We start from the raw sequence: 21,570 nt of genomic DNA, 5'->3' as shown, positions 1-21,570 counted from the left end.
GTGAGATGCAGCAATGGAAATCTGGAATTCTAGTGGATAAAAGTGCTTTTTGTATGAGCCTGGCGACCTAAACCCAATTTCTAGAACACATGTAAACGGTTGATTGTGCTTGTGCACATCTGTAATTCTCACAGGACTGCAGCTTTAAATTGTGACTAGAGGGTGGGGTGGCTCACATGGAGCTTAGGAACACACCTGTCCTTACCTCCTCAGAGCTGGGATCAGTTATGAGCAGCTGCCTCCAAACTTAGGTTCTTGTGTGGGTCCCACCCAGATCTTCATGCTCACGTGGGGAACATGTTCCCCGGCCCTGTCTTCCCAGGCCCTCTGTGAGTCTTTTTGTAGATTTTTAAGTTCATCAAGGGTGAATTTTAGGCTTTGTCTTCTATACCAGAGACATTTTATTGTGCTGTTTCAGCTCTTCGATTGGCATATACAGCTGGATAAATCTCTTCCTGCACCACTGGGCACTATAGGTGCCTGGCTGTACAGGGCAGAGGTCGCCCTGAGAGAAGAGATCACTGTTCAGCAGGCCCACGAGGAGACAGCAAACACCATACAACGGAAACTTGAGCAACACAAGGTAAAGTTGGGCTTAGAACCTATCTTAGTTACTTTTCTATTGCTATGACAAAACACGAACAAGGCAATTTATAGAAGAAAGCATTTAATTTGGGTGCCACAGTTCCAGATGGTTAGAGGTCATGACCATTGTAAGGGGGACCATGGCAACGGGAAGACAGGAACGGTGCTGGCACAGTAGGGGAGAGCTTTACATCTCACCCACAAACAGGAAGTAGAGAAAGAACTAATGGAGTGGGGTGAGCTTTTGAAATCTCAAAGTCCACTCCAATGACACACCTTCTCCAACAAGGTCACGCCTCGTAATCCTCCCCAAACTGTTCCACTAACTTGGGGCCAAGTATTCAAATATGTGGACCTATAGGGACCATCCTTATTTAAACCACCACAGAAACTTTTCCAGTATGAGCATCCTGGAGATGCGCCCTCATCAGTACCTGCATGGGTGTGCCCCTGTAAGCATCTATCCTATGTGGTTCACACACTCTCTTCTCAGGGGTGCTCCTGCCTGTACCCACTACTGACAATTTTAGTACATTGGGTTCATAAAGTATATTCCAATAGCTGTGGAGCAGGGCTTTGTATCTGTAGCCTTCATTATTTCTGCTGCTATATGTTATGTTTCTATTAAAAGATAAGCTTACAGATGATATGAATTTATGTAATTATATGATTGTCCATTGGCTCTATACCTCATATCCATATTCTTTCTTAAAGGACGACAAACAAAAACTTGCAGCCCTTTGGTGCTTTGGTTGTGCTTGGGGAGTAGAGGCCTTGAGATGCAGTTGAGGACTTTAATGACCTACTAGTCATCACTAGTGTGTGGTTAGATTGTCCTCAAACATTTTGTAATGATACAGGCTAAATCCACTAAACATGCTATTTTTTGGTTAACAAATCATTAAGACAACAGTGCACGTTTTACCCTTTTGTTCTGCCAGTGTTTTGCTTCTAGCATATATATAAAAACAAGCTGATATGTAGAGACTTCTCCTCCTATAGATGTCAAAAAATAAATTTCTCCCAAGTGCTTGAGGTGTTTCTGGATGCCTGAAGGATGTAATATTTTAGGAGTCTTTTGGGCAACCCTGACTAAGAACTCAAAAGAGGCCTTCTCATGCCAGATGCTGGAGTTTCTGATAGTTAGCCAGTGGTTCTTTGGGGAAGCATTGTTAGGAAGAGTCACTCCATGAATTTCTTTGACAATGTAGAGATAGTAAATATTGGGACTTGTTTTTTTTTAATCCATTTATTAAGGCAAAGTATTTTAAATGGAGATTTAAGACTCTATTTTTAAGAGAATTATTCAAAGCTATGTGCTAAATTTCTTTGTCTTGCAGATTTGCAGGTTAATGAGTTAATTGTATTTAGTTCTTTCTTTTCTTTTTTAAAAGAATCCAACCATTTTTTTAAATTTAATTAATTTATTCAGATTACATCTCAATTGTTATCCCATCCCTTGTATTCACCCGTTCCTCCCTCCCTCCCGTTTTCACCCTATTGCCCTCCCCTATGCTCTTTCATATTGTGACCTTTCTTTATCATTTTCAATCTCTTTTTTACTGGTGTATATATGGTATTTTTTCTTTTCCTATGTAGTTCCCTTAAGTATCTTCTACAATTTTGACTAAGTAGTGATGATTTCCTTTACTCGTTGTGAAAGATCTCTATTTCTGCTTTGATTTCGCAGGTTATAATAGTTTGGGTTGGCAGTTTTGGTGGTTATAATAGTTTGGGTTGGCAGCTATTTTTTTTTCAAGTCCTGAACTTTAGCAGTCCAGGCTCTCTTGGCTTTCAAGGTTTCCATTGAGAAATCTGCTTCATCCTGGCAGATTGTAAGCTGCTTGGGGTTTTCTTGCAGTTTTCAGAATCCCTTATAAGTTTCATAATCATATAAATTTATAATAAAACTTAGATTCCTTTTCTGGTTCTCTCTATCTAGGATCAAAATGCCTTATATACTCAGATGTTCCTCACATCCTCCTCCCTAGATTGAGGGTTTTGTTCTGCTATTATCTCATTGAATAAGTTCTCTCTGTCTTTAAACTACATTTTGGTTTGTCTTTTGTAGGTTTGGTCTTAAATGTTGTCACTATGATTGCTTTTTTGTTTGTGTGTTTGTTTTTATTTTCATTGCTATCTGAATGTGACGATTACTCAACTTTGTCCTTATTACTAATATATTTTTCATCTGGTCTTGCTATTATTGGTAACGCTTTCAGTTGAGTATCTCAGTTGATAAATTGAACTTTTTATGTTTAACATTTCCTTTTATTTTTAAAGAGTAGATTCCCGTTTGTTGAATTTCTTAACCATGACATTTTTTTAATTTGGATCCTTTTTATGGTCTTTGGTCATTTTTAAGCTAGACTTTTGTATTCTTTACCTGGAATTGCTGACATTTTAACATTTTTCCATTCCATTTTTGTAGAGTTATTAACTTTTGGAGGAACCATGTTGCTTTGCTCTTTCATATGTTTTATGTTTCTAAGTTGCAACTTGTACACATCTATTGTGGAGAATATCTCCATATGGGTGTCTTATCAGTGAGATGCTTCTCCTTGAGGACTCAGTATCCAGTAGCACCCAGAGGCGGGATAATACCCATGACAGCAGAATCACCAAACCAAACCAAACATGGAACCATTGAAAAGAAGCCTGAAGGCATAGCTCCCCACAAGTGTGGTGATCTGGGCTCCATTCTAGCCTTCCAAGCAGGGAGAAGGAAAATAACAAAAGAAATACAGTAAAAATTAAAGGAAAATAGAATAGCATTGTCAACACAAAATACAAAGATGATAAAAGTGTTCTGGAGCCATATCTGAGTGACCTGGGAAGCGTGGATCCAGGTGACCCCAGGTTCTGTGTTCCAGTTTCATGGAGTTTTTATAGTAACAGAGAAAAAAGAGTGATAAATATAAACATTTAAAGAACTCATTGACGAAAACATCAAAGAACAAGTGACAGCAAGGTGAGGAAATCTCTACAGCCCCGGATACTATCTAGTGACAATTTTAGCTTTTGGATTGGCAGAAGCTAGTGATGTGCAAGGTGATAAAACAGAATGTCCTGTAAATCGAGGGCAAGACATGGCCTTTCAGGGCTAAAAGGGGCCAAAGCTTGCCCAAGATCAGGTACCATTAAGCTCTGAACCCACAGCTTTCCCCCCTGCTTCACACCGCTGCATTCTCATCCATCCGTCTTTGCAGACATGGCTTCTCTCTAGGTATTCTCGGTCACTCTGTCTACAGAGGAAAACATGGCAGAGATAATAGATGATAAATATGAATGGAATTAAATAAGAATAAAAGTAAAATTAATAATAATCTTTGAGACAAGAAAAGAGGGGAAAGAAGAGAGTTTGAGAAAAACAGTAGTATATGAAGGAAAGGAAAAAAAAAACCAGGCCATAAAAATATGATTAAACCTAAAGGAAAGTGGAGAAATAAAGTTGAACTGGTGAAAAGATGACAAGAGGATGGGGAAAGGATACTAAAATGAGTGAAAAAGGCAAAGAAAGCATGGTTTTTGGTTTTTGTTTTTTTTTTTCAAGGAGAAAGGATAGAGGAAGTCATTTTCCAACTCCTCCAGTGTTGCAACCCATTATGTCCAGGCATAGGACTCACAGTCATAGCTGGAGCCTGTTAGTCCATAATGCTGAGGCTGGTTAGACATGTTGCCTGTCAAACGTCAATTGTCACCTCCAGGCTACATTTTATCTTATTTTATTTTATTCCATTTATTTATTTAATCACTTTACAGCGTGAGCCCAGTCCCCGCCCTCTTCTCCCCCTAGCCCCACCCTCACACCCCTCTCCCCTCTCCACCCTCTTCATTTTCTAAGATAAGGGGAGGGCCTCCAAGGGTACATCCTCCTTGGTACCTCAAGTTGCAGCAGGACTAAGTGCATCCTCTCCCACTGAGGCCAGACAAGGCAGCCCGGTTAGGAGAAAGTGACCCGAAAATAGGCAACAGAGACAGAGGCAGCCTCTACTCTCATTGTTAGGGGACCCACATGATGACCAAGCTGCATATCTGCTACATATGTGTAGGGGTCTAAGTCCATTGCATGGATGCTCTTTGGTTGGTGGTTCAGTCTCATGAGCCCCATAGGCCTAGGTTAGTTTACTCTGTAAGCCTTCTTGTGGTGTCCTTGACACTCTGGCTCCCTCCTTCCACCCTTCTACAAATCTCCCTGAGCTCAGCCTATTGATTGGCTGTGGGTCTCTCCATATGTTTCCATTATCTGCTGGATAAAGGCCCTCAGAAGACAGCTATGCTAGGCTCCAGTCTGGAAGCAGCATAGCATAGTATCCTTAATAGGGACAATGTTAGGCTCTCTCTTATGGAGTGGGTCTCAAGTCTCCCAAAAAGTTCCCTCCCTCCATTTACTTCAAATGACTTTTATTTCCTCTTCATGAGGAAATAAGATTCAAGCATCCTTCTTGGGCTCTCCTCAGCCTCTTTAGGTGGGTGGATTATAACTCGGTTATCCTCTACTTTATAGCTAATAGCCACTTATAAATGAATACATGCCATTTCTGTCTTTCTGGGTCTGGGTTACCTCACTTAGGATGATATTTTCTAGTTCCATCCATTTTCCCGCAAATTGCATTATGTCTTTCTTTTCATGGCTGAGTAGTATTCCATTGTGTAAATGTACCATATTTTCTTTATCTACCCCTTAGTTGAGGGATATCTGGGTTGTTTCCTGTTTCTGGCTATTAAAAATAAAGCTGATGGGCTAGAGAGATGGCTCAGAGTTTAAGATCACTGACAGCTCTCCCAGAGAACCCTGGTTCAATTCCTAGCACCCACATGGCAGCTCATAATTGTCTGTAACTCCAAGATCTGGCACTATCATATAGATATGCAGGCAAAACACCAATGCACATAAACTAAAAATAAAAAATTAAATAAATAAAGCTGTTATGAGCATGGTTGAGCAAATGTCCTTGTTGTATGATGGGGTAACTTTTAGATATATGCCTAGGAGTGGTATAGCTAGGTCTTGAAGCAGGTCTATTCACGATTTTCTGAGAAACATCCAGATTGATTTCCACAGTAGTTTTTTTTTTTCTTTCTTTCTTCTTTTCTTTCTTTCTTTCTTTTTTTTTTTTTTTTTTTTTTTTACAAGTTTTCACTCCTACCAGCTATGGCAAAGTCTTCTTTTTGCTCTACCCCCTTACCTACATGTGCCGTCACTTGAGTGTTTGATCTTAGCCATTCTAATCAGTCTAAAGTAGAATCTTGAGTCATTTGGATTTGAATTTCCCTGATGACTAAGGACTTTGAACATTTCTTCAAGTATTTCTCAGCCATTAGAGGTTCCTCCATTGAGAATTCTGTTTACCTCTGTACCCATTTTTCAGTTGTGTTGTTTGCTTTGTTGGCATTTAATTTCTTGAGGTCTTTATATATTTTGGATATTAGCTCTCTGTTGGATGTAGTCTTTGTGAAGATCTTTTCCCATTTTGTAGGCTGCTATTTTTTCTTATTGACAGTATACTTTGCCTTGCAGAAGCTTTTCAATTTCAAGACATCCCACTTATTAATTGTTAATATTCATGCCTGAGATGTTGGTATTATGTTCAGAAAGTTGTCTCCTATGCCAACACGGTCAAGGCTATTCTTCACTTTCCTTTCCATTAGATTTAGTGTATCAGCTTTTATGCTGAGGTCTTTGATACATTTGGACTTGAGTTTTGTGCAGGGTGACAAATATGGATCTGTTTGCATTCTTCTACATGCAGTCATCCAGGTAGGCCAGCACCATTTGTTGAAGATGTGCAGTTTTGGCTTCTTTGTCAAAAATCAGATACTCATAGGTATGTGGGTTAATTTCTGGGTTTTTGATTCAATTCCATTGAGCTATCTGTCTGTTTCTATGCCAATACCATGCAGTTTTTATTACTATTGCTTTGTAGCTTGAACTCAGGCATGGTGAAACCTCCAGAAGTTCTTCTACAATACAGAATTGTTTTAGCTATCCTGGCTTTTTACCTTTTCTATATGAAGTTGAGGATTGCTCTTTCAAGGTCTGTAAAGTATTGTGTTAGAATTTTTATGGAAATTGCATTGAATCTCTAGATTGCTTTTGGTAAGATGGCCAGTTTTACTCTATTAATCCCACTGATGCGTAAGTATAGAAGATCTTTCCATCTTCTGATATCTTCTTCAATTTCTTTCTTCAGAGACTTGAAGCTCTTGTCATACAGGTCTTTCACTTACTTGGTTAGAATTGTACCAGGATATTTTATATTGTTTGTGGTATTGTGAAGGGTGTTACTTCCCTAATTTCTTTTTTAGCCTGTTTATCTCGTATAAAGGAGGGCTGCTGGTTTTTTTTTTATGTGTGTGTGTGCTAATTTTGTGTCCAGCCACGTTGTTGAAAGTGTTGACCAGCTGTAGGAGCTCTCTGGTAGAATTTTGGGGGTCACTTATGAATATTATCATATTATGTATGAATAGTAATCCTTTGATTTCTTCCTTTCCAATTTGTATCCCCTTGATCTCCTTTGGTTTTCTTATTCCTTTGCTAGAACTTCAAGCACTATATTGAATAGGGTAGCCTTATCTCTGATTTTAGTGGAATTGTTTTAAATTTCTCTCCATTTAGTCTGATGTTGGCTATTTTCTTGCTGTATATTGCCTTTATTGTGTTTAGGATACGCACCTTGTATCTTTGATCTCTCCAAGACTTTTAATATGAAAGGATGTTGGATTTTGTTGAAGACTTTTTCGGCATCTAGTGAGATGATCATGTGGGTTTTTTTTCTTTCTTCCAGTTTTTTTTTAATATAGTGGATTGCATTGATGGATTTTCATATGTTGAACCAACCTTTCATCCCTAGGATGAAGCTTATTTGATCATGGTGGATGATGTTTTTGATGTGTTCCTGGTTTTGGTTTGCGAGTATTTTTTTCTTGGTGGAGTTTTCCTTTGATGAGAATAAAGTGTCCTTCCCCATCTCTTTTGATAATTTTGGTTGAAAATCTATATTAGTAGATATTAGAGTGGCTACTCTAGCTTGCTTCTTGGGTCCATTTGCTTGGAAAATCTTTTTTCCAGCCCTTTACTCTGATGTAATGTCTATTTTAGTTGCTGAGGTGTGCTTCTTGTATGCAGCAGAATGATGGATCTTATTTTTACATCCATTCTATTAGCCTGTGTCTTTTTATTAGGGAATTGAGTCCATTGATGTTGAGATATATTAATTATCAATTATTGTTAATTCATGTTATTTTGATGTGGGTGGTGCTGGTGTATATGTGCTTCACTTCTTTTGTTTCTGCTGGTGTGAAATTATTTATTTCCTATGTTTTATTGAATGTAGTTTACCTTTTTGGGTCGGAGTTTTCCTTCTAGTATTTTTTGTAGGGCTGGATTTTGGGTAGACATTATTTAAATATGGTTTTGTCTTAGAATATCCTGTTTTCTTCATCTACAGTGATTGAAAGTTTTGCTGGTTATAGTAGTCTAGGCTGTCATCTGCGGTCTCAGAGTTTGCAAGACATCTGTGCAGGCCCTTCCAGCTTTAAAATCTCTGTTGAGAAGACAGGTGTAATCCTAATAAGTCTGCCTTTGTGAGTTACTTGGCCTTTTTTCCTTGCAGCTTTTAATGTTCTTTCTTTGTTCTGTAGTTTTAATGTTTTGATAACTAGGTGGTGGGAAGATTTTCTTTTCTGATTCAACCTAATTCGTGTTCTGTAGGCTTCTTGTATGTTTATGAGCATTGCTTTCTTTAGGTTGGGGAATTTTTCTTCTATTAATTTGTTGAAAAGACTTTCTGGTCCTTGATGCTGATGCTCTTCACTTTCTTCTATTCCTATTATTCTTAGGGTAGATCTTTTCATAGTACTCAAGATTTATTGGATGTTTTATGTCAGTGATTTTTTTTTAGATTTAACGTTTTCTTTGGCTGATGTATCACTTTCTCCTATCTTACCTTCTAGGCCTGAGATACTTATGTGTGTAGTTGCTGCTCTTTTCCCTAGGTTTTCCATATCCTTATCCCCTCAGCTTGTGTTTTCTTTATTGCTTCTACTTCCATTTTCAGATACTGAACAGTTTTTTTCATTGCTGTCACCTGTTTAATTGTGTTTTCCTGCATTTCTTTAAGGGGTTTATTCATTTCTCTTTAAAGGTCTCTATCTGTTTGGTTGTATTTTATTGTATTTCTTTAGGGGATTTATTAATTTCTCTTTAAAGGCCTCAGCCTTCTTCATAAGATTGTATTAAGGTCATTTTCTTATGCTTCAGCTGTGTTAAGATATCCTGGGCTTGCTGTGGTGTGATAGCTGGGTTCTAGAAGTGCTATATTGTCCTGGTTCTCGTGTTTTTACAGTGGCATTTAGCCATCACATTGCCTCTGGTACTTGCAGGCCTCAGATAATGCAGGGCGAGTTGTGGGCCATAAAATGGAGCTGCAGGGAGCAGGTGCAGTTTACCTCTGGTGGTCCTTGATGCTTGTAGGCCTCTGGGAATGCAGGTAGTAGTGTTGGGATTGAGAGATAGGACCCCAGGGGACAGGATTTATCTCATGCCACTGGGCTCGCAGGGGGACCCAGCAAGCAAGGGACTGGGCTATAGTGGTCTCACTGTCTGTCCCGGGTAGCCACAGACCTTCTTGGATAGATGCTGAGCTGTGGGCCAGGAACTGGTGCACAGGGGATGGGGCAGGGCTCACTGCTCCTAGGCTTGCCAGGGGGACAGGGCAGGCTGGGAATTGTGGACAGTGAGGTCTCACCCAGTGGTCCCTGATGGCCGCAGGCCTCTAGGAATGCAGGAAGAACGTGGCCCCTGCATTTTCTTTATAAGCTTTGTTCTTTTGTGTACTGGGAACTGCTGCTGGCTCAGATGACCTTCTTGTGTGTCCTGGGGGAGGGTTCTACTCATTCCAGAATGCCTTGCTGTGTGCACATGCCAACAACATGCAAGCCAAGGGAGGAGTATCACCAAGTGCACGAGAGAACAAGGAGGCGAGACCTACACATCTCCTTCATTCTGTGCTTGCCCCCGTTCCTCTCTATGATGCTTGTGTGCCGTCTCCTACGCGGCCACCGTAGCAGGATATCCCCCCAACCTCCCTCAGTTTTCTTTGGTCCTTGTTTTCAGGCCTGAGAGGGCAACTCAGTTTTAACATGCCTCCTCCAAATGCAAAGCCAGGTCGCAGATGTGGGGAATGGCTACATGCCCTTCTTTTCTGATGATGACGTATACACAGGAGCACTCAACTGTCACACCAAACCCTACAATAACTTCAAGGCCTAAGAGGACTGTGCATTTCTCCTGCATATAGGACTGGCAATCCTACCAGGCCTACATTGTAATTGAGGCTTTACCCACCACCGTCCTTAGCTAGTTTATAGCAAGCAATTTGTCACAGGGACAAGAGTCTGCTAAGCCCCCTCAACTCTTGGGATGACTTGTTTCTGGTAATCTCTTCATCCTGCAGGAGATTTTTAGCATGACACAGTCCCATTTGCCTCCTTTTGTATTTGTCCTCTGTGCTTCTTGGGTCCTAGCAATCTCTGCCTAATGTCACAGGCCAGCCTTCCTTCCTTCCTTCCTCCTTCCTTCTTCCTTCTTCCCTCCCTCCCTCCCTCCCTTTCTTTCTTTCCATCCTTCCTTCATTTTTTATCTTTTTTCTTTTTGTTTTAGACAGGGTCTCACTATGTGGCCCTGGCTAGCCTAGAACTTGATATGTAGACCAGGCCGACCTCAAACTACAGAGATAGAGATCTGCCTACCTCTGCCTCTGCCTCCCAAGTTCTGGGATTAAAGACTTGGGCCACTCTAAGCTTCTCTTAGGCATGTTTGTTTGTTTATTGTCATTTTATAGTATTAAGTCCTTCATTTTAAAATGTTTGAGCTGGACTGGAGAGATGACTAAGTGGTTAAGAGCACTGTCTGCTCTTCCAGAGGTCCTGAGTTCAGTTCCCAGCAACCACATGGTGGCTCACAACCATCTATCATGAGATCTGGTGCCGTCTTCTGGTGTGCAGGTATACATGCAAGCACAACATTGTATATGTAACAAATAAATTTTTTTTTAAAAAACTGAGCTGATTCTTTTATACGAGGCAAGATAAGAATCTACTTTTATATAGTGTGAATTTTGAGCTTTTCCAACTGTCGATTAAACAGATTGTCCTTCCAATTGTGTATTTTGGGCACTTTTGCCAAAAATCAATTGATCATAGCCATGTGGGCTTGTTGCTGGGCTCCCTGCCCTGCTTCGTGAGTGACTGTGCTCAGGCAACCTTTGATTTGATGATCATCTCTTGCCACCTCTCCTCTTTGCCACCATGAATGCGCACAAACAGACGTACAGAATTTCCTGTCATCTGCTTTCTCAACTGACAGGATAACTCTGAGGTCCATCTGTGTGAATACGTGCACACTGTCTGGACCTTCTTGTCTGTGCCTCGATTCTCGGCAGTTGGGGGCCAGCCTGTGGAGGACCAGACTGTGTTCAGGATGCATCACACATTCAGAATCAGAAACACTAGGTCTATCCCATCGTGACATATAAAGTATATATAAATAGGGAAAAAATCTAAACGGGACTGCACAAATACTTCTGCACTCATACATTAGTAATTAATTGTGTTATATATAATGGTTTCATGTAAACTATGTAACAACTGAAAGTACTTGAACTTAATGTGACTGTCTGACACTAAAGATGTTTCCTTAGAATTCTATATGCAATGTAGTATGTACAAGGGTTGTGAGTCCTTGCGTTAGCTGGGGAGGTGTCCATGAAAGGTCTCCTTTATGGTAGATTTCCAGCCCTGGGGAAACAGCAGAACGTAGAGGTATGACAAACACCCATGTGACTGGGGTTTATGGACTCAAATCAGATTTAAATGCTGTAGCATAGATCAATGCAAGTGTGTCATTTACTAAAACATTACAGAAGGTTTCGTAGAAGTTGTCAATCACCTCACAGGATGAGTTTTCAGTTGGCCAATTCATGTGCTTTGCTGTGTGGGTCGCTGACCACATAAGCCATTCTGATGAGAGGAAGAGAGAGAGAGAGAGAGAGAGAGAGAGAGAGAGAGAGAGAGAGAGAGAGATAGACAGAAACAGACAGACAGACAGAGAGAGCATCTCATGTGCCTGCACCAGCCGTGCAACTATCTACTTAAATATGACATACAAGACATAGTAACCAGAAATGATGGGAAGGAGAGCGATGTATAGGATTAGTGATAGAGAAGATGAGGGTCTAAAATCTAGGGGGAAAACAAGATAGTGAGAAAATTGAAGAATCCAGTAATGAGACAACAGGAAACAAACAGAGGCAGGTAGGAGCCAAAGCCAAGTTCAGGGTGAAATACAGAACAATCTTTTTATTGAGGTAGACCTTTTAATAAACTGTGCTATGGGTGTTTAGAGTAGCATATTCATAAAGTAGTATAATTGTAATTATGAGATCAATTCTTGTTTATGCAGAATATACATATTAGGTACTTAACAAAAACTAAGCTGAGAAGACAGGAGATTTGGATCACTGTTAATTAAAATTCTATGTTTTCTCAATAGCACAAAGTCAGTCAATCCGGACAATGTAACTAGTCGGTGCTGGCATATCGGACTCACTTGAAAGTCAGTAGCCTAGGGACCGCAGGGGGAGTCTGCGCACATATACAGGGCTGCTTGAAAGCACTGTCTTGCCTTTCCAGTATACCAAGTGATTCTGATTTCAGAAAACTTAAACGTGCTACATAAACCTAGAATGCTTGTTTTCTGAACTTGCCACACAGGAAAGACGAATATTTACATAGCACATTTTCTTACTACATAGCCAGAGTTTAGAAGTTAGAGTTATTCTTTAAAAATGCATAATGCAAGGGCTGGAGAGATGGCTCAGCAGTTGAAAGCACTGACTACTCTTCCAAAGGACCCAGGTTCAATTCCCAGCACCCACATGGCAGTTCACAACTGTCTGTAACTCTAGCTCCAGGGGATCTAACACCCTCACACAAAAACACACACACAAAAAACCACTAACATACATAAGCCAGAAATAAATAAATCATTAAAAAAAGAAACGATTATTCTTTGTTATTATTTATTATTATTATTTATTTATAAACAGAAAATTTAAATTAAATATTTAAATATATTTAAAGAAATATAAATAAAATTTACACTTATAAACAGTTCTATGGTCTTTTTTTATAATCTAGGTTTTAGAAATTGATTTTGTTTTGTTTCTATGTTTGTGGGCATATGTCTGTGTCTATGTGAATGTGTGTGTGGTGCCTGTGGAAGCCAGAAGAGGGCAATGAGTTCCTTTAATCTACTTTTTTTTTTAACTATATTTTTAAAGTTAACTAATATGCATATCAGACTACGTTAATTATATATAGAATACACAATGTATAACTGCTGGTCTTTCTGTTTTTTAGACAACTTAATTCTCAGTTATCTAGAAAAAAAGAAGAGCTCTTACAGGCAATTATGGAGGATTCAGCCGTGTTTCAGTCTACATAATTTTACTGAATATTTAACGTAACAATATGATGTAGCTATTACCATCCTCTCTTGTAGATGGATGTACTACAGGCAGGAAAAAGTAAGTCCCTTACTCAAAGCCACGTAACTACGTCAAGTGCCAAGCTTTAAATGTGCCCGCAAAGTTGTTGCACAGTATGGTTTAGCAGAAGCCATATTGTGTTGGCAAGGCAAGCTGTAAGGCACCAGGAGAGAGGGCTTTGGTCTCACCATCTTGAACTATCAACCCCATCCATGTCATTTTTCTCTCCTTCTTGAGAGTTTATTTTTCCTCATGATGCCTGGCACGATGATTGGAAAGCTCGACAGCCCATGGATGATCCTCGCTCTGCCGCAGCCTTTCAATGCCTTCACCTTCTTTTCTCTGGCATCCTCCACCACATCCTACCCTCGCCATTCTCTCCTTCATCCTTGCCGAAACTCATCATCATCAGTAGCTGAAGCCCTCCATGACTTCGCTGTCAAGCGTTCCACTCTGCAGTCAAGCAAGCCTGCGTCCATCAGGACCCTGTAATTGTTTAGTGCTCTCACCCTTGGCTCTGCTGCCTTCCTCATCGTTTCGGCCATCCCCTTTGTGCTGTTTTAATTGAGGGTTTATAAAATGTACCCACTGGATACATCCTCACTTCCATTGTCCACATCACTTTTTTTCTTACTAAACTGGTAAAAAAAATGTAAAACTGATTAAAACCAGTTTCTGTATAGGTCATGCCCCCCCACCGCAGCAGCCGATGAAGCTGGAGAACCCACACTTTCTGACACACTGACTAACACACCTGGGCTCCCGATGCTGTGTAGCAGTCACCAGGCATTTCCCAACTCTACGCCCTGTCCATTTCTGGGACATCTACTTCGTGCCTTGTCTCCTCGGCCTTCCTCACCTCCTCCCCTTCCTCTCACTGAGCTGCTGACACCGCTTCCTATTTCTCCGAGAAAAATAGAAGCGATCAGAAAAGAATATCCGCCAGCTCCCACGAGTCCATCAGCCCACACACGTGCATCTGTGCCCAAATCCTCGCTCCTCACGCTGTTGCTGTGGAGGAACCATCTGTGCTCCCAGCCAAGGCCAGCTACTCCTATGCGACTTAGATACTATCTTTACCCTTTCTCTGAAAGATGTGCAGATATGTGTCCCTTGTTCCATTGTCTTCTGCATTCGGTTTACACACACACACACACACACACACACACACACACACACACACACACATGCACGCACACGCACAGGCACGCACACACACACGCATGGACACGCACACACACATGTGCATGTACACATTTTCACAGCCTTTCTTTTCACCCTACTTTCCTTCCCTGGTACTGCTCAAACACCTTCCTTCCGTTGATACAAAGAAGTTGTTAAGAATTTTCTGTCTCCTTTTCTGATTACCAAGTTCTCTCTACATAAACTACTGTAATGAACCATTGCCACCATGTGACCCAGGCCAGGTTGAACAAAGTTGTCCAGTTATCCTCGCCCCCCCCATTCCTCTTCCATCAGACACCTTTTACAAAGTGCTCTCATGTGCATGAAACTCCTCTTCTGTTTGATTCCTTGCTTTTCTTTCTATACTCCTAGATGCTTCTCTCTAGCTTTTCTTGTTTGTTTGTTTGTTTGTTTGTTTGTTTTTGAGCACCTGCACCATACCAAGTAGTGTTCAGAGCATTTATGAAATGACCATATGCATGAAGACAGACACAGTTCTCTGACATTCATCACATGATTTGTCTTGTGAGGATGAAGATAAAAATAATAAAACATAATAAATAAGTAAATAAAAATCTGGGGACAAAAAAAAAAGACAAGGAATGTTGATGGTTTGATTTTAAATATGAGGTGAGTTAAATCTTAACAGAATAATGACCTCCAAGAGGCAAGTATATTCTGCCATGAGGTCTTTGCCACTGCCACCCCTAAGGAAATGTCTTTCCCAGTGGCATTCCTGCTTCCCGCTTCCTCTTCTTCTTTGGGCCTTCCCTACACCTTCCTTACTCCACAATGGAATCTGGGAGTTTTACCATTGTTACTCTTGCTCCATTGCGGTAACTGAAGGAAAGGTGCTGATGGTTCCCACAGCAATGCAGGCTTGCGAGTTCCTACGCTGTTTTATCAGCTTTATACACTGTCAAACTTACTATGTACATTCAATATCTGGATTAATACGTCTCCTAGTAATATGGGGCTCTGATCACGAACTTATGGTGCTTATGCAGCTTTTCAGTTAGTGTCTCCAGATGTATTTTATACTGTAGAAGTTCCAGCCTTTCTGTTTCCCTAATGTTGAAGGGATCTCTTATACAAATCCTCCCTTCTTCATTCTTTTCTCCATGCACATACAAATATGCTCTTTTATTTCTCATTTGAACTAATTTTGTTTGTTCCTCTGATCTGACAATCTCAGTCTTTTGTCTAATAAACTTATTCACTTTACATTTATTTGTAGTATATTCTGTAGTGGGAGATTTTAAAAAAGAATTTTTTTTATTATTTATACAGTATTGTGCCAGCATGTACACTTACACAACAGAAGAGGGCACCAGATCTAACTACAGATGGCTGTGAGCCACCATGTGGTTGCTGGGAATTGAAGGTTGCTCAGGACCTTTGGAAGAACAGCCAGTGATCTTAACCTCTGAGCCATCTCTCCAACCCATGTACTGGGGGATTTTTAAAAATCATTTGACTATTTACTTTTTGCCCCTTCCCTGCTTTTTTGCTATTTACAAATTTTCAGAGTAATTTTTGTCTGGCTGTTGGTTTCTAACATTCCCTTTCTCATTCACTCACTCACTCACTCACTCACTCACTCACTCACTCACTATTTGCTCCTTCTTTCCCTCCCTCTTCCTTCCTTTCCCTCTCCCTCTTTTCCTCCCCGTTCCTCCTCCTTCCCACCCTTTCCCCTCCCTCCCATCCATTCTTTTAGGTTTCTTGAGACAAAGTCTCATTCTGCAGCTGAGGTTCAAACTCACAGCATCCCCAGGCGCTGTCATAGATGGCAGCCACCACCATCGCCAGCATAGCTTGTCCCTCTTCCTCTATAGCTTTCCTTCTGCTGGGTTGACATTGTCACTCACAGGTATGCTGTGGTCATCCTTGAAACTCAACCACAGATATTTAACAGTATTGGAAATCGGTGCTTTAACTGTCTGTAATTGCTGTAAGAAGCAGGACTCCTTACTGACACACTAGTGTTCATCACTTGGCAGTACCCATGTGTCACTGGCTGTCACTCTTGATGTTGGTGACTTTGGCTCCCCCAACCCCAGTGTATTTGCTACAAGCTGGTCCTAGCCATCCTTTAGGGATTCTGACATCATCCAGGAGATGCATTCTCAGTGCCTCCTTTTGTTCTCATCCTCAAGCCCAGTGTCCCAAAGTGCTGGGCTAAGACCTGCCCTGGGTCTGAAATTTTTGTCCTTGATTTCAGTCTGTGATCTATTTTGGAGCATGTTTTGCTAACCATGGGAAGACCTAGCCAGTTGTTTGGCCTGCAAGCCCGGTGAAATTAAAGTTTTATGTTTTGCTCAGGATCCACCTGTTTTGAAGTGATCACACCCTTCCTAGGAACAGGCAATGTATGCCAGCTATAGAAGCTCCTTTACATACCTGTGGAATGTAAGGAATTTCCCCAGTGCACTAGGCATAACAAATGAGAAGTAGCGGTGAAGGCATAAATTCTCTGAGGTCACTGGAGAGCAGTTTCAGGCAAGACCATATGCCATGGAGGTATGTTGGCATGCGGAAAAGCTGGGAGAGTGACTTAAGGACTCATCACTGACAGCTGTTCTCGAACACACCTGTCTCGACCTCTTTCCTCTTGCGGACAAAGATCCCTCCATCTGGTGTGAATGACGTGTATGTGTGTGTGTGTGTGTGTGTGTGTGTGTGTGTGTGTGTGTGTGTCTATGTGTCTGTGTGTCTGTGTGTTTACTAATGCACCCAAATACTTCAAAATGTGAACATTACAAAAAATATATTAGGATATAAATAGATTAGACTGGGGATTGTGACACAATTAACGAGCCTCTCATGTAGTCAAGCCTCGAATATTATTGCTTTATTTATTTTCTTAGCTAGCTTTCTATGCATTTATTCATGTGCATGTACATGTTTGCACACATGTGGAGGTCAGAGGACAACTTGTGGGAGTCAGCCGTTCCCTTCCACCATGTGGTTTTCAAGGATCAAATTCAAGTTGTCAGGGTTTGTGTCAAGTGCCCTTACCTGCTGTGCCATCTTGCTAGCTAAGAGTTTTAAAAGTTTAATTCATATTCTAAATACTTTTATTTGTCTACTCGCTTAAGTATCTGTCATTTGTCTTTCTGCTTCTTTCTCTAAAATACTAGTCAATAATAGATAAGAGAAATAATATTAATTTAAATTAGTCACCTTGGTGGGTTAACATATCTTAGTTTTTTCAATGACTGACATATATTTTATATTTTGATTTAGGGATATAGAGCAAATGTAAGCAAATAAGATATCAGCTTTTTCCCCTAACTCTTTCCTTTCTTGTTATGCATGTGAGGAATGGGCTTGGGCTGGTAGCAAAGATTCTTTTTATAAATAAGTGTGCAGCTGGTAAAATACACAGTAGATAAATAAAGATTTGCATTGCCGCTGTATAGCATTGAGAAACAACATCAATAGATGCATAAACACATTTGCTCTCCTCTCTGTTAGCTGGGGGGGGGGGGGTGCTTTTTGTACATCTGGGAAATTCTTTGACCAAACTGTATTTTCAAAGTACACTGTAACTGGCAGGTAGTATTTAAAGTAGCCCTCACACGTTCAATTTGAAAATAGCAGCAGAGAAGCTAATCCCCGTTACCATTAAGGGGTTAAGTGTGTTGTGCTCAATTTCAGGAAAAACAAACAACAACAACAACAAACGGCATCTCCAAAGCCCAGGCAAAACACTGACATGGCTGTTTCCAGCACTGATTGCACAGTGCTTGGATCTTACACCTTTAAAAGGTCTGAGTGCATTGCTGGGCAAGTGCCGTGCGTGTTTAAAGATGCTGTGACTGTTAGACACAGCTCCAGTAGAGTGGCTTCTCCACAGGCATGGGCTGCCGCTCTAGGTAAAAGCCCATGACAGGCGCTGGCTGCTTGTGAAGGTGGCGGCAGGAACAAATTGTTGAATACATTGACTCATCAGTGCAGCCTGAAAATTATGCTTCTCAGCCTCTTAAGAACATGTTTCCTTGTTTTAAAAAAAATTTTTTTTAATTGCGTATTAGGATCTGCTTCAAAATACAGATGCCCACAAAAGAGCATTCCATGAAATCTACCGGACCAGGTCTGTCAATGGGATCCCAATGCCTCCTGACCAGCTAGAGGACATGGCTGAGAGGTAAGAGGATGTCTGATTTTATATGGAGGCTCTTACAAAATATGTGAGATAGACGCTTTTGTATTCTTCTTCATATTTTTTTCTCTTCCAAAATGAATTGTTATAATTTTAACAGGGATGCTTGCATTGGGTAAATGCAAAGTAGGTTCCCACACAGATGCTAAGAGTGCCAACATTCTAATATATTATTAACTGGAGAGAGCGAGCTAGAGTGTTCCCACAGCCTGCAGATCGCAGAAAAGCTCTCTTCATCATAGGCTGTATTTTTATTCAATACTGTAAGGAACATTATGTAACATTGCAAAAACAGCTTATAAAAGAAACAGATGAGAGATGTGTTAGCAGGGAAGCGAATTAATCAAAGGCTTCAATCCGTCCTGGGTTCTCCCCACCCTGGAAACCCTGAGCTAAGGAAGGAATCGGATCCCCTGACCGTGAGCAGGGAGAGTTTAGAAGGCTGCTGGGTTAACAGGTTCAGCCAGCGCTGTTACTATTAGTAACGTCCTGTGAATTCTCCCTGTCTGTTCCTAGGTTTCATTTTGTGTCCTCCACATCCGAGCTGCACTTGATGAAAATGGAGTTTCTGGAGCTGAAGTACCGTCTGCTGTCCCTGCTGGTCCTCGCTGAGTCCAAGCTGAAGTCTTGGATCATCAAGTACGGGAGACGCGAGTCTGTGGAGCTGCTGCTGCAGAGCTATATCGTGAGTCTCTAGTGCTCTGACAGAGGTCCACCTTACCAAGTGGGAAAATACCGCTTTGGGAAGCGGCTTGCATGTGAGGTGTGGAGCTTTCAGGAGCAGCTTGAATATCAACTTGGAGTCTTTGGAATTTGTTGTTACAAATCCTGACTTTGGGAGGGTTTCCAGTATTAATTGTTTCTGACCCAAGAGCTGGGCTTTATTACTTACAAAAGGGTTTGTGTGCATGCACGTGTGTGTGTGTGTGTGTGTGTGCGTGCGCGCGTGCGTGTGCATATGTGTTCGCGTGCGTGCGTCCACATACCCTTAGTTGCAGCTTCATTAGTCCTTTAAAATTAAACTGTCATACTCAGAGACTGTCTCCCCGTCCTCTAAGCTCCCAATGTGAGTGAAGCAGAACTGTTTTTAGCTGTCCTCATGGGACTGTCACCGAGTTAGATTTTCTGCCGGAGTCTCCCTTCTGGACTTTGGTGTACCTGTCTATACCCAGGCATTGGGCATTTTTGTGTACAAACCTCTGTACCAACATAATTTTTAAATATTATCTCATGTTCTGAGATAATTTGTTTCCTCTTAGTGAACCAATCATGCCCCTACACAAATTATTCACAATATTTGATTGGAAATATTTATTAATGGGGCATTTCTGCCCTGTTCTCTGACACTTAAATGTAAGCACAGGGTCTAAACTCTAAAACTTTTAACATACCAGCTTATTGCAACCTGATCAGTCACAGCGACCTACAGAGTATGTGCTTGAATTCATATTAAAACTATCTCTTTTTAGAAGCACCATGGAACCACAATCAGCTTTTTTATGTTTTACTTTTGTTCTTTAACTATTATTTGACCTGCATGATTTTGAAACTAAAAATTTTACCCAATGGTTAGTACATCTTCTTTTTACAGTCACTAAAATGGTCTAGGAAACAGTTATTTCAAAAACTGTGAACCCTGTTAGGATATGTTACTTTATTCATTTGTAGCTATTTTGGTTAGGAAAAGAAATCCATTTTTAAAATTCTAGTAATTGCTTTAGTCTCATAAATAATTAAATGGAGGAACGGATTTATACCTTCAGTTTTAGTCATAGCAAGTGATGTGCTCTGAGCACGGAGTTCATTACACAGACTGCATCCTTTGTTCTAGCTATTTAAGAACAGCCAATCAGATTTCAGTACCTTTTACCAGGTCGATGTTCCAAAACAATGGTATTAATAATTCTTTTCAAACTCCTCAAAAGATATATAAATAGAGAGATGGTGTTAATTTCAGCACTTCTGGCCTACTCCATAAAGTTAAAGAGTTCCCAGGATGCTAAGTTCAAACTACTCTACAAACGTCACGTACGCATAGAGTGGACAGTTATCCTCTGTTCCCAGCAGGCGTCAGTGTGCAGACTCCAGACCCAGTGAAGAGGACCAACTTAGCGCTTCCTCCAGTGGCTTTAGGGTCCTTCTTGTTGAGTAAATTTAATAACTGTGGGCCCCTGGGTACTTCACTTTTCACCTCAATGAAGACTCAACAAATTGTGTTTTTACAATGCAACAGACACTGATGAGACACTGTAGAGCTGGCTCTGGAGTTCAGATGTCCCAACTCCGTGCTCCAGGTGACACAAGTGGCAAGCAATGGAGTCAGGATTTGAGTCTAGGGGGAGGGGTGTGAATTAAAGAATCATGTTCTCATAAGTATTAGTTCCTTTTAATATGTTTCCGCTGTAGTAGTTTGATTGCCACTGCCATTTATTTATGGGCAACACAGTAGAAAGTCTGGGGAAAAGGAAGCATTGTCTTGGGGTGTGTGTTCTAGTCACGTTTCAGCAATTCACTACCCATGGAACCTTGCGAATGATTCAAGTTTTTATGATCTATCTTTCCTGTTTGTTTGTTTGTTTTTTCCCATTTTACCATGATGATGGTCATAGTAGAATAAAAGAGATTCTTCCAAAGGGCAGACTTGTGTACTGCCTTCCTTTGGGGTTACACCCCACAAGTGTCTCCTGTCCTTTAGAGAAAAAGAAAACATTCATTTCAGGACAGAACATTTCCAAAAGTGTAAAGACTTTCAATAAAATTTAAGTCAGATATTTATATCTGACTTCTTCCTCCTCTCTTAAAATATAAACATTGTGCCTTATTATGTTTTCTAATAAACAAAATAACCAGAGGCTATAATGTGTCCAAAATTATCTTCCTTGGTATCAGTTCTCAATTTTGAGATTAATCACATTCAAAAGGAAAAGGTAATATGTGTTTTAGTGGTTGGAGAGGGATGGGATGTGCTTTCTGGCTGGGCTGTGAGCCAATGTGTGCTTTCAACCTGTGAAAATGCTTTTATGCTTGTGATGAAAACAAAGAGAGCATATGTGGGTCATTAAGATGGCTCCTCAGGAAAAC

General features: G+C 40.7%; 1 protein-coding gene across 19 annotated transcripts in view; it reads left to right on the top strand.

Annotated features, from left to right (window-relative positions):
- The window catches only part of SYNE1 (spectrin repeat containing nuclear envelope protein 1), a 463,289-nt gene that overhangs the window by 126,005 nt on the left and 315,714 nt on the right, over window positions 1-21,570 (top strand). For 18 of the 19 annotated variants that reach the window (XM_084774487.1, XM_084774489.1, XM_084774503.1 and 15 more), the window contains 3 exons: window positions 419-583; window positions 18,362-18,474; window positions 19,006-19,174. In XM_084774487.1, the coding sequence (XP_084630613.1) occupies window positions 419-583; window positions 18,362-18,474; window positions 19,006-19,174 (447 nt within the window). Of the gene's footprint in view, window positions 1-418; window positions 584-18,361; window positions 18,475-18,803; window positions 18,909-19,005; window positions 19,175-21,570 lie in introns of those variants that run through there. The other variant, XM_084774492.1, reaches the window with a different exon arrangement.

Source organism: Acomys minous (genome assembly GCF_964271855.1).
Source record: "Acomys minous genome assembly, chromosome: 3".
NCBI lineage: Eukaryota > Metazoa > Chordata > Mammalia > Rodentia > Muridae > Acomys > Acomys minous.
This window is presented reverse-complemented; position numbering and strand designations above follow the sequence as displayed.